The sequence below is a fragment of the Rissa tridactyla genome, chromosome 8, assembly GCF_028500815.1.
Source record: "Rissa tridactyla isolate bRisTri1 chromosome 8, bRisTri1.patW.cur.20221130, whole genome shotgun sequence".
Taxonomy (NCBI): Eukaryota; Metazoa; Chordata; class Aves; order Charadriiformes; family Laridae; genus Rissa; species Rissa tridactyla.
Genome location: NC_071473.1, coordinates 17,764,606 through 17,777,055, shown reverse-complemented (window position 1 = coordinate 17,777,055; position 12,450 = coordinate 17,764,606). Strand labels below are relative to the sequence as shown.

The 12,450-nt window shown below is 59.7% G+C and overlaps 2 protein-coding genes across 2 annotated transcripts; one reads left to right on the top strand and one right to left on the bottom strand.

Moving 5' to 3' along the window:
• The first annotated feature begins 80 nt into the window (after positions 1–80).
• On the top strand, positions 81–5,587 carry NUBP2 (NUBP iron-sulfur cluster assembly factor 2, cytosolic). Its single transcript, XM_054211102.1, has 7 exons — positions 81–146; positions 1,288–1,406; positions 2,103–2,301; positions 2,959–3,113; positions 3,330–3,440; positions 3,767–3,836; positions 4,444–5,587. The coding sequence occupies exons 1-7, from the start codon at positions 128–130 to the stop codon at positions 4,587–4,589; spliced, it is 819 nt and encodes a 272-aa protein (XP_054067077.1). The 5' UTR covers positions 81–127; the 3' UTR covers positions 4,590–5,587.
• Positions 5,588–6,271: 684 nt separating this feature from the next.
• Positions 6,272–9,461, bottom strand: IGFALS (insulin like growth factor binding protein acid labile subunit). Its single transcript, XM_054211074.1, has 2 exons — positions 9,420–9,461; positions 6,272–8,836 (listed from the first exon to the last, which is right to left on the bottom strand). Exons 1-2 carry the CDS (start codon positions 9,433–9,435, stop codon positions 7,023–7,025), a joined length of 1,830 nt encoding a protein of 609 aa, XP_054067049.1. The 5' UTR covers positions 9,436–9,461; the 3' UTR covers positions 6,272–7,022.
• Positions 9,462–12,450: the final 2,989 nt, after the last annotated feature.

Below are 12,450 nucleotides of genomic sequence, written 5' to 3'. Positions count from 1 at the left end.
CTGCGAGGCCTGGGAGGGCGGGATCCCGGTGAGTGCTCGGCTGGCGATTGGGGTCAGTGCCTGCCAGTCCGCGGGGGCGGGGCTTTAACCCGGCGGAAGGCGGAAGTGGGAGGCTCCTGGCAGCAGCATGGAGGAGGCGGCAGGGGGTGAGCGGCGGTGGGCCCGAACCGGCCTCTCGTGGGGCGGCGGGACCCCGGGTTGACTGGGCCCAGCTCCTGTGGGGAGAGCTCCGGGCTGGACGGTGGTGGTGGGGCCCGGCTCCTGGCGAGGGGAGCTCCGCGGCGCTCGGACCGCGTCGGGGCCCGGTTACCGGAGGGTTGGCGCTGGGCCTTGCCGGGGGCCTGGGCCTGACTCCTGCTGCGGGAAGCGCCCAGTAACCGGGTCTGGCGCGGGGCTGCCGGTGTCACCGGGCCGGTCTTCGTCTCCCTCCTCCCAGCTCCCTCTTCTTCCCCCCCTCCCCGTTATCGGTGCCGGGCGCCGTTACCGTCGGTGGAGGTGCGGATGAGGTCCGCCATGGTGCGTGTGGGCTCCATGCCGCCGGTGCTGGTGTGCCGCCGGAGCGGCGCGGGGCAGGGTCGGGCCTGGTGCGGTGAGTCAGTGTCCGGCGGTGACGGGCCGCCCGGGAACGCGGGCCCCGGTGGGTGGCGTTAGCTCGGCTGCGGCCGAAGCGCCCGCTCTGACCCTCCGCCGTCCGCGGAGCCCCGGGCCGGGGAACCGTCCCCAGAGCCTTCCCTGCTCTCGGCTCCGCGTTGGTGGAATGTGGCGTCTGAGCCCGAAGCGGGGCCCGAGCGGCACCGACAGCCCAGCCAGAAACGGCGGGGCGGCTGGAGAGGAGCGTGGGGCCGCAGGGAGGCAACCGGTGTGGCGTGGAGGAAGGAAACGCCAAGGACCTGACCTCACCGACAGCCTCCGAGCCATTCCCTGGGAGGGCTCGGGCTCAACCTGGCATACGCGCAGTGTGACAAAGCACTGTGGGTGTTTATTGCTTTGCTGCCTAATTGCAGCTTAGGTCATCTGGACAAAGTCTTTACTCCCCACAGGCTGTTTACTGCTGTTGTTCTTATTGTCCCTTTTCTGATGCGAAAGGGATGTGGCACATCCACCTCTTCTTTCCCTTTCCCTCACACTTAAATCGGATTTATTGGAGTAGACAGCCGTCATCACCCTCAGCGGAGGCCCATGTCTGCTCTGGCCGGTTGAGTGCCACTGTCTTGCATCAGGAGAGACTCTGATGCCTCATTACTGCTCTTATTAGAGACTCTGATGCCTTGTTATCGTTCCTCCCAGAGAGAAGCAACCTGGCCGGGGTGCGGCACATCCTGCTGGTGCTCTCTGGGAAGGGAGGCGTGGGGAAGAGCACCATCTCCACCGAGCTGGCTCTGTCACTGCGGCACTCCGGGAAGAAGGTGAGGGAGAGTCTGTGGGACGCTGAGCTCAGTCTTCTCCTTCCCGACCTCCAACTGCGCTGGGTTTTGCTATTCCTTTACATACGCATGTCCCGTGCGCGTAACGTGTAGATCCTCTGTGCAAAATTGCTGCTTGTGATAAAAGCTCAAGTGTTTCTTTTTTCTGTGCTTGCTTGGTCTAGCACAGGTAACCGTGGTTCGCTTCCCCTTCAGCCAAGAGACTAAAATTATCTGAGATTCGTTGTTGTTTTCGAAGGCAAGGCACTGAGAAGTGACTTTCCTGGTTTGTGGAGTGACACGCTCCCTTTGTGGAGTGAAGTGAGTGACCTGAAGGACGGCATTATGATGGGGACAAAGAGGAATGGTGTGGGCACGAGAGGCTGAATTCCTTGAGTATTTTTTTTAAAGGCTCTGTGGAGCCAATGCCGCCTGGGTCCTGACAGGCGTCTGGCATAAAGATCTCCCCAGAGTGCCTGAAAATACCCAGGAGATGCTCCTCAGGGAGAAGGAGACCAGTCAAACTTTAGAGCAGGTCTTTGTGTTTCAAATCTGGCTGCTGAGCTTAGAGTCTGTTCTGTAAAATGCTGTGAGCAGCCTAAATTTGGATGCTGCTTCCCCCCGCCCAGGGAAGGAGCGTGGCCAGTTGCTGCTGCTGTGCTCAGCCCTGTCTGAAGGTCTCTGCCTCGTCACCCGCAGGTGGGGATCCTGGACGTGGACCTGTGCGGCCCCAGCATTCCCCGCATGTTCAGGGTGCAAGACAATGATGTGCACCAGTGTGACAGTGGCTGGGTCCCCGTCTTCGTGGATCAAGACAAAAGCATCTCACTCATGTCCATCGGCTTCCTGCTGGAGAAGCCGGATGATGCTGTGGTGTGGAGAGGACCCAAGAAAAATGGTACAGTGGGGTTTTAGAATCATAGAATCATTTAGGTTGGAAAAGAATCACAGAACAGTTTGGGTTGGAAGGGACCTTAAAGATCACCCAATTCCACCTCCCTGCCCTGGGCAGGGACACCTCCCACCGCACCAGGTTGCTCCAAGCCCCCTCCAACCTGCCCTTGAACACCTCCAGGGATGGGGCAGCCACAGCTTCCCTGGGCAACCTGGGCCAGGGGCTCAGCACCCTCACAGCCAAGAATTTCTTCCCGATATCTCATCTAAATCTCCCCTCTTTCAGCTTAAAGCCATTAAGACCTTTAAGATCATTGAGTCTAACCATAAGATCATCAAGTCCAACTGTTTTGCTGTTGGTAGCCACCTTCCAGTGCTAGGAGCCTTCTGCAAACCCTCCTGGAGGTTGTGTTTGCTCCTGCTGGGGGCCAGGCTTTTCTGGGCAGGTTGTTCCTTGGAGCAAGGCAAGGCTCCTGTGCTGTGGGAGTGGGTTCAGATCACTTGGATGGGGAGAGTGCAGTCCCTGTTGTGCTGACAGCTAGCCCTGCCATCTCTCTGCGGGCCCTTGTCACCTACGGTGCCTCCCAACCCCTGGCCCATGGCTCTCAGGGCACCTGCTGAAACCTGTTCGGGTTTTTTTCTGCCCCTTTTATTTCCCTAGCTTTGATCAAACAGTTTGTTGCTGACGTGGCCTGGGGGGACCTGGACTTTCTCATCGTGGACACGCCACCGGGCACATCTGACGAGCACATCTCCACGGTGGAGGCCTTGCGGCCCTACAAGCCCCTTGGAGCAATCCTGGTCACAACGCCTCAGGTAGGGCAGCCAGCTGGGGCTGGACTGGCGTTCTTGGGCAGGCTCCTGCCTTCGGGCATGGTTTGGAGGCAAATGTGCACCCTAGGGTGGGTGTTTGCACAGACCTGTCCGTGGCTGCTTGTTCTGCGCATCTGCTTCTCCTTTGGTGCATGCCTGCTCAGCCACGGTCCATTTGGACAGACGGACACTCCTAACCTCCGCCGCTCTCCCCCGCAGGCCGTGTCTGTAGGAGATGTGAGGCGAGAGCTGACGTTCTGTAAGAAGACGGGCTTACGAGTTCTCGGCATCGTGGAGAACATGAGCGGCTTTGTCTGCCCACACTGTTCCGTGAGTTTATTGGGACTGCTGGGCTATTGCGGGGTCTCGTTTGTGACAGGGCATTGTAGGATGTGGTGCCTTGGATGGGAAAAATCAGCAAATGCCGCAGGGGCGATGCTGTGAGCTGTGGAAACGAGAAGCTGCTGCTTGTCAGCTTTGGGAGAAGCCACTGGCTCTGCTTTCCTAAAGAGAGCCGGGGCAGGGCAGGGGCGAAGGCAGGGCCCCGAGGCTGGAAGGCGGAGGGGAACCGGCTCTGCTCACGTGCCGGCAGCGCCTGCCCTGTTGCACGGGGCTCTTGCGTTTGTGACTCACCTCTTTTGCTCTTCCTCCTTCAGGAGTGCACAAACATCTTTTCCAAAGGGGGAGGTGAGGAGCTGGCCAAGCACGCCGGGGTCCCCTTCTTAGGTGAGTGGCCTCTTGAAGCAGAGCTCCCTGTGGTTGGAGGCGATGTCCGCGTGGCGTTTGAACAGGGAGATGCAGTGTCACGGGGGCAGGCGGGCTGGACTCTGGTCCCTGTGGGCCCCTGGTACCTGGTCAGAGGCAGGGTGTGGTTCTTGCGTTGCCTCTCTGCCATCCAAACTGCGCGGAGTTGGGCGTCTGGCCCCGTCGGGGCAGAGGAGGTGGTGTTCAGCAGCCTGCTCTGACTGCTGGCATCGCGGTGATGGAGTAAGCGAGGCTGAAGCTGCACGAGAGCCATCCTGAAATGCCCTGGAGCCTTCCTGAGAAACGGGGGCTGAGGGCTGAACCCTGCCCTCTGGACAGGGGCGGGATCGGGTGGGAGAGTGTCTCTCATGAAGCACTGTGGTGTCGGGTGGGGTCTTGGACTCAGAGGCAGCAGTTGCTGGTGAGAAGTATCTCTTGGAGAGCTCAGCGGGGGTAGTGGTTGCCCTCTTTCCTACTACGTCTCTCCTGGAGATGACTCCAGCAGGGTATTTCTTTAATCCTGACTCCAGGATTGCCCTACAAAGACAGCAAGCAGTCACTCTCCCCATTCCTTCCTCCTATCCCACAGGCTGTGTTCCCCTGGACCCCCAACTCAGCCAGAGCTTGGAGGAAGGCCGAGACTTCATCCAAGAGTTTCCCAAGAGCTCTGCCTTCCCTGCCTTGGCTCACATCGCCCAGCAGATCTTGGATGGTACATCGCAGCGGAGTTCCTGAGGAGGGTACGGAGCTGGACTCTTGCTGGCAGAGCCCCTGGCCTGGCAGCACCACCAGCGGCCCGTGCCGGCGGGAAAGGGGGGGTTGCAGAAGCTGCTTAACTATAAAACTGTCTCAATGGGGGGCTGATGGAGGGAGAGGGGAGCACAGCGTTTGTGCTGCTCACAGCAATTCAAAAAGGGAAGTGCTGCTTCATTCCCCCCTGGATGCGAAGAGCTGCTGCGCGGATGCTCCTGCAGGCGCAGCGGCAGCCTGCTCTGTGCCTTCCCGACGTGGCAGTGCTCTGCCCAGATGGTACAGTTGTCCTTACCCCCGCGCCCGCAGCACCTTCCTCCGCGGCCAGCCCTTGTGCAGGTACTTTAGGAGTTCTAGCTTGTGTCCACGGCGTCTGGTATGCTGCGGCGCTTCTGGCCATCACCCAGCGCGGTGACAGTGGCAAACGCCATCAGTTGTTCTTCCCTCACTGAACCCAAACGGCACCCATCATCGGGAGCGTGGCTCCGTGTGCTGCTGCCTTCTCCTGACACTTTCCTTCCGGGATGGATCCTATGGTACTTGGTTCAGTGGCCGGAGAGTTCGAGCTGGATGCTCCGATGTGGACCTCAGACGGGCCGCCTCGCTCCGACATCCCAGCTCCCTGGTTCCTGATGAGCCGCTGAGGACACGGCATGCGCTTCGCATGAGAAAATGTCTTTTAGGAGATCTGCTGCCCGTCTGAGGTCTGCGTCCTGCCGTGCTGGGAACAAGGCCTTTTTTTTGCTCTGCTGGGAGTTATTGTGACTCAGGAATTTCTTTTTTTTTTTTTTTTTAAAGTTCCAGGCAGTAAACACTTTTCTTAAAATCCAAGTCTGTGACTTGCATTTTTGCCATGGCTTCAGGCCTCGTTGTAGCTGTGAGTCTTGGTATTATGAGCTCTCCGTGTACATCTAGGGATTTCCTGCTTTTCAACAGTTCCCTTGCTGGGGTTCGGCTAAATCTCTGCTTTCATACCACCTTCAAGATCCAGTCAGCCCCTTGTCTTGCTGAGAGCTGGCCCTGGCAGTCCTTTGCGGGATGTTTTGCCGTGGCTGTTCTCTGCACCCCTGCCCTGCGTGGGGCTCCTCCGTGTCCCCAGATGGTTGCTGCCTCGTTGCTCAGAGTCCTGTTCCCTTGGGTCTCCTCCCGTGGCCCCAGAGCTGCTCCCGTAGGACCTGCAGGCTGGAGTTAAGCTGGGGAAGCGAACGCAGGTGGCGTCCTTGCATCTTTTCTCCCTCCCTCCTGGACTCTGGGTGTCCTCTTCCGCTCTTGGGACTCATCTCTGCAGTGCTTTTTTTTTGGGGGAGGCAGGGGGAAATCTCAGATTTCCACTAACCAAACTGCATTATGGCAGGCAGCTGTTTTGGAGGAGAGCAGGAGGAACATCTGGCCCCGCTCACGCTGCGCCCGCGGCGAGGACTCACACCTGACCAGGTTTCCCCACGTGTGGCTTTCCTGGAAAATTTTGTCTGACCTTTGGTCACTTAGCTGGGATTTGGAGAGCGAGACTGGAGTCTGACCGGGCTGTTGGCTTCTGTGGGATGGCCGGTCACCTCTCACTCCCTCTCTGGGTATGTGCCACCCACCCGGGGCTCGCTGAAAACTAACTTGCTGCAAACTCCTCTGGCACCCTGGGGAGCCTGCGCTCCTTGCCCTCCGTCTGCAAAGCCCCGAGGGGCTCTGATAAGAATTCCTGTCCGTCTGCGGCACGTGCTTTGGAAAAAACATACTTACAAGATGGGTTGCGATAGCTCCAAAGGTTTATTTGTCTGCTACGATTTATCAGGTAAGTGACGTGTGCGGTTTTCTGCACCCTGCCTACACCTGCTAGTGCAAGGAATGATTAAAGCAGGTCGTCTGCACACACACACCCCCCCACTTCCCTAAACCTAATGGGGAGCTCGGGGGGGGTGCTTTTAGGATTTCTCGGCTGCTCCATGGCAGGAAGATGCTTTGCTCTGTCCCAGTGAGTCCTGGCCCCGGCAGGGATGTACCTCACCGTGGGGAGGGCTCCGGGCTGGGGGTGCAGCTTTCCCCCATCCTGGAGGCTTGGAGATGCTCGAGTTCCCCCCGCCAGGAGTGACCGCACCGCACGCTAACCCAGGGGCTGCTATTTAAATATCAAAGGACTGAAATATTTCAGTTTGAAGCCAGCAAAGCCCAGCTGGGGAGCAGGTGTCCATCTCCCCCTGCCGATGGCCGGGGTCACGGTCCAGCATGGTGCGGGCATGGCTCCTTGCTGCTGCCCCGGGGACCGGCAGCGGTGAAACTTGGGCTAAACTGGGGCGGCTGCGGAGCTGCAGCTCCTGCTGCTGCCCCAGGGAGCCCAGGATGGGGCTGGGGAGGAGGTGGGCAAAGGATCCCTGGTGTATCTCCCCCCCCAACCCCCCCACCACCCCCAGGAAGGGCTGGCATGCATCAGCAGTGAGCAAAGCTGTCCTCGGTGGTGTCGCGGAGGTCCAGGCCCGCCACGGCCGGGGGGTGGAGGCAGGTGAGGTTGTTGTAGGTGTAGATGGGGATGTGGGCGTCGTCCCCCTCGGCCACGGACTGCACAAAGCGGGGGACCACCACAGGGTGCTGCAGGGAGAAGTCCCGCAGGCCCTTCAGGGAGCAGTTGCAATGCCAGTTGTTGCCCCCCAGCCACAGCTGCTCCAGGGCGAAGGAGGCGCACAGGAAGCCCACTGAGAAGGTCTCCAGTGAGTTGTTCTTCAGGCTGAGGTACCGCAGGTTGGCCAGGGGGGAGATGACGCTGTTGTCCAGGGTCTCCAGCTGGTTATGGGAGAGGTCAAGCCAGAAGAGTCTCTGGAGCGGGCTGAAGGTATCCTGGGAGATCTCCAGGAGCTGGTTGGAGGAAAGGAAAAGGTACTCCAGGTTGCTCAGACCCATGAAGAGCTGGGGCGAGAGGTGGCTCAGCCTGTTGTGCTTCAGGTCGAGCTCTAGGAGCTCGTGCAGTTCTCTGAAGCTTTGGTCTTCGATGACAGAGATGGCGTTGTGCTGTAAGAAGAGCCGCCGCAGGCTGGAGAGGCTGGAGAAGGTGTTTGCCCGGATCCTGCCGAGGCAGCTGTGCTCTAGGTGGAGGCTGTGCAGTTTGGTGACCCCCTTGAAGACATAGTCGGGGAGGACCTTGATGCAGTTCGCAGACAAGTGCATCACTGCCACGTTGTACAGCCCTAGGAATGCCCCAACCCTGATGTCTTGTAGCTGGTTGTTGTTGAGGCTGAGGACCTCCAGCTGGCCCAGCCCTTCAAAGGTCCTTTCTGCCAGGCTCCGGATCCTGTTGTGCCCCAGCTGCAGCTCCTCGAGGAACTGGAGGTCTTTGAAAGTCCTGGGCCTCAGGCTGGTGATGGAGTTGGTGGACAAGCGTAGGACGTGCAGGCTCAGGAGCCCCAGAAAGGTGTCCTCAAACAGCGAGACCAGCCGGTTGTGAGAGAGATCCAGCCACCGGAGGGACTTCATGCCCATGAAGGCGCGAGGTGTGATGGTGTTGATCTGGTTGTGGTTCAGGTACAGCTTCTGTAGCTTCTGCAGCTTGACGAAGATGTTGATCTTGATGCCCTTGAGCGCGTTACCACTCAGGTCCAGCTCCTTCAGCTCGGTAAGGCTGCAGAAGAGCTGGTGCTGGAGGTAGGGGAGCTTGTTCCCAGCCAGGATCAGCTCCCTCAAGTTGGGCAAGTCATGGAAGACCTTGTCGGGCAGGACCACAAGTGAGTTCCAGCCTAGATTCAGATACCAGAGGTTGGAGAGCCCAGCAAACAGCCCTTCCTCCACCTTACTGAAGTAGTTGTTGTTGAGGCTGAGGGAGACGAGGTTCTGGGTGTGCAAGAAGGTGTGGGGAGCCAAGTACTTGAGGCGGTTGCGTTCCAGGTGGAGGTGGTAGAGGCTCCGCAGCCCGTGGAAGGCGTGCTGCTCCACGGCGGCCAGCTGGCTGCTCTGTAGGTCCAGAAAATCCAAGGCCGAGAGGTTCCTGAAGGCAGCGGCCGGCAGCAGGGTGAAGTTATTGCCATCCAGCCAAAGGGCTTTGGCGTTGGGGGGGACGTCCTCGGGCAGGCGCGTCAGGTTGCGGGCGCTGCAGAAGACGTTGAGCTCCTCGCTGTAGTCATCCAAGCTGCAGGCGCAAGGGCTGGGGCAGTGTGGGGGGTCCGTGTCCCCCTGCTCCTTTGGGGTGTCCCCCCCGAGGGGCTGGGCGGCGGTGGCCAACAGCAGGGCCAGGGGGAGCAGGAGGGTGACACCTGCTGTGGGGCGCAGAGGGAAGGGGACACTGTCAGCGGGGGGTGGGGGGGTGGGGTGATGGCTGCCCTATGGGACCCCCCCTGGGGTGGGGGGGGGAGGTTGGAGGGGTCAGTCCCAGCCCATCACACACGCTGTGCGGCTGCAGGAGGTTTGGGAGGCTGGATCTGCCCTGTGTGTGGGATCGTCCCCTGCCACAGCTCGGACCCCTCGGGTGCATGGACCCCCAAAATTCATCCCTCTGTATTCCCATCCCGTGGGGAGAGGCCAGCAGCAAGGCCCATGCTCCCCTCTCCTCCTTCCTCCCCCTCTGCCCCCCATTAATTTGCTCTCCTCCGAGCACAGGGGTGTCGATGCCGCGGCCCCCACCCATCCCTGCCGCCCCCCTCCAGGTTCGTGGCTGCCTTCAAGCACCCCAGCCACCACGGGGGCTCCCAAAATGTCTTATTAACAGTGAAGGAGGGGGGGGAGAAAAGCAAAGGGTGACTTAAGTGTGAAGCCCCAGCAAGAGTTTTAGCGTCTCCCCCCCATACCCCCTGTCCCCCCCCTCACCCTGCCCCCAGGCCGGGCAGGTTCTCCCTGCCTTACCTTTGCCTGCGCTCATGGTGGCGGGCAGGGCAGTGCTCCCTCTCTGCTCTCCGGCCCCTGCGCAGGGATGGAGCAACCACCTTGACGCCCGGCCAGCCGCCCGCCCGGCCAGGCTTAACCCCACTGCTGCTGGGACGGGACGTGGCCTCAGCCCCCTGGGGCGAGCGTCACCCGGGACAGGCTCCTGGCTTCTCCCCCCCAGGTCTGGAACTGCCTTTAGTGCAGGTTGGGGAGATGCCCGGCAGGACAGGGGATGGTGGGGGACGGTGGTCTGGCTGGAGATGGGGTTTGAGCGTGGAGGGGAGGGAGGGAGGGAGGGAGGGATGGATGGATGGATGGATGGATGGATGGGGCAGCCTCGTGGGATGTCCCACGGCCTTGCCCTGGGCTCCTTGGAGGGTTCCGAGCAGCAGCACTGGCCCTTCCCTGGGTGCCTGCCCTGCTGGGGGTGCCTTGGGGTGAGCCCCGCTATCGGGGACCCAAAAACCACATGCTGGGACTTGCGGCATCCTTGTCACCCAGGGGGTTAGAGGGGTGGGGGTTACCTTTACTGGGAGATGGGCTGAAATGCCCGATGTTTTATGGTGGGAGATGAGATGGAAAATGGGGAAAAAGCTCCTCTCTATGTGGCATTAAAAGCCTCAGGGCGTTTTTTTTTATACCCTCCTGTGGGTATTTCTGCCTCGCGGGTGGAGATGGTGCTGGGAGCATCGCGTGCTGCTCGGCTTGGTGCTTTTGGGCCACAGGGGAAGCAGAGAGCCCAGGGCCCACTGGCAAGGTGACATCCCTGAGGGTCCCCTGGCTCTGGGCTCCTCCGCCAGCCCCACGTACGGTGGGATGATGGTGGGTGATGCTCTGGGGCTGGCACATCTCCCTCTATACCTGGCAGCTCATCAAAACCACCCCGGGGGAGGCTGGTGACCTCACTTTCTGTGTCCCAGGTCATTTCCCCACCAGCGTCCAACACAACTTTTGCAGAATTTTTTACCAGTTTCCAGGAAAAAAAAAAATATTAAAAAGCCACTTCTGCCCCAATGAAAGGAGCACCGTGGGCCAGCAGCTGCTGGATGGAAAAGCCATGGATAACCCTTCCGTTCACATCCACAGCTCCAGGAACGGGTGTCTCCCACCGGCGCTGAGGCTCTTCCCAGCCCCGGTTTCCCCCACGCTCATCCCTGAGGTGGAGATGGAGCAGGGATGCTCTCCACCAACAGCCCCATGCCGTGGGCATCCCTGTCATGCTCCAGCCTCACCCATGGGAGCCTGGTATCTCCTTCAGCTCCCCGGGGAACATCTCAGCTCTTCATCAATTAACTCAGGTGGTTTTAAATAACCTTCTCCCCGGCCAAAGCAGGACCGTGCCCGTGGGAAGAGGTGTCGGAGCGAGATGGCCAGGCTCCAGCCTTGCAACCCAACTTTCCCACAAGCACTGTTTTCTTCTTTTTTGTTTTGGCCCCGTGTGCTCCTCTCCTCTCCCCCTGCCCCACCCCCACTCTATTTTTAATCCTCTCTTCTGAGAATTTATAGATCCGAAGGGAGAAATGAGAGATGGAGAGGCACGCACCCACTAATAGGCGCTAAGCACATATTGACACAAGGTGTAATCAATCTGGAAGCTAAAAAGAGCTGATCCAGCAGGAGCCAGCCAGCCAAAACCCACAAAACCTCTTGGGAAAGTTTAATTATGCCCTACCTGCGGCTGGGAGGGGGTTTATCCCTGCCTCCACCAGCCCCTCTTTCAGGAAAAATACCAAATGAGCTGCAAAGGGATAATAAGGAGGGTAAATAAGCAAATCCGTTCCCACTGATGTGCAGGGAAGAGCTAGACCCATCTCCACCTTTAAACCTCCTTGAGGTCCTATCCCCTGGCCGTGTCCCACCGCCCGCGGCAGGGGATGCTCAGGCAGTTGGTCCCTCCCACATCACCGGGACGTCCTGCCCACCCGGGGCACCGCAGCCACCACAGGGACCCCGGTTTGGGTCCCTAGCGTGGATTTCCATGGCCTCAGCCAGCGCGGGCGCCTCCCCAAGCCGATCCCCCCATCGTTTCGGCTCTGGCAGCTAATCTTCCCGGCTGGGACCAAAGTCTGAGCTGCCCCACCTGGTTGCCATGGAGAAGGTTGTAATAGTATTAGGAAAAGCAGTGAAATAATTTAAAAAAAAAAAAGAAGCTTTTAAACCTATTTAAACTCTCAGGAATCATTACCTTCCCCAGCAGTCCTCCCGTGCCCGCAGGTCCCTCCCCAGGGAGCTCCCCCCAGGTCCCTTCGCGTGGGGAAATGCCACCAGCTGTCCCTGGCTCTCTGTTCTGTCCCCAGCCATGTGGGCTGGCCGAGCCATGGAGGGACCTGCTGGTGGCCCTGCCGGAGCCGGGGAGGCTGGTGGGACAATGGGGAGCTCCCTGGTCCTTCCCCCCCACCCAGGGCGAGTGGCCCAGGGCCGGCTCTGGGTACCAGCAGGGCCAGCACTGACCCAGCCTGAGCCCTGGGGGGAGCAGGGATGTGACACAGGTGGTGTTGTCACAGCTGAGTTCAGAAGTATTTTTAGCAAATCTTGCCAAATACTGTCTCCATCTGGAGGAGAGCCTCTCACATTGCCAGGGCAACCGGCGCTGCTGCTTCCTCATCCCAAACCAAAAATGTTTGAGCCCTGATGCCGCCACCTAAGAGAGCCGGGACAGGTGACACCGGCATCCCAGAGCTTGTGTCACGCTCCTGGGGACATCCACAAGGACCAAACTCCCTCCTGGAGACACCATCCCGTCGGAGATGGGCTTTGCCCAGTGCTCACTGGCCACCCCCATTTCTAGTCATCCTGGCCCTCACCTATTGCGCTACCTCGTTTTTCACTTGGAAAGTCCCATGTTCCTGGAGAGGGGACCTGGCAGCAGTGGCAAAAGCTTTTGGCAGCTGCTGGCAAAGTCCCCATCGGAATAACCGAGTGTCGGCTCATGCCCTGCCGCGGCTGCAGGAGGCTTGTGCCGGGAGTCAAGGAGTTGGGAAAGGTGGCTGAGACGCCGGCGGCTCTTGGG

Bases quoted from the DNA above. Each gene is read 5' to 3' on its own strand.
- NUBP2 (XM_054211102.1), top strand. The intron at 1,407-2,102 runs GTGAGGGAGAGT...CGTCACCCGCAG, and splicing joins TGCGGCACTCCGGGAAGAAG to GTGGGGATCCTGGACGTGGA. The intron at 3,114-3,329 runs GTAGGGCAGCCA...TCTCCCCCGCAG, and splicing joins TCCTGGTCACAACGCCTCAG to GCCGTGTCTGTAGGAGATGT.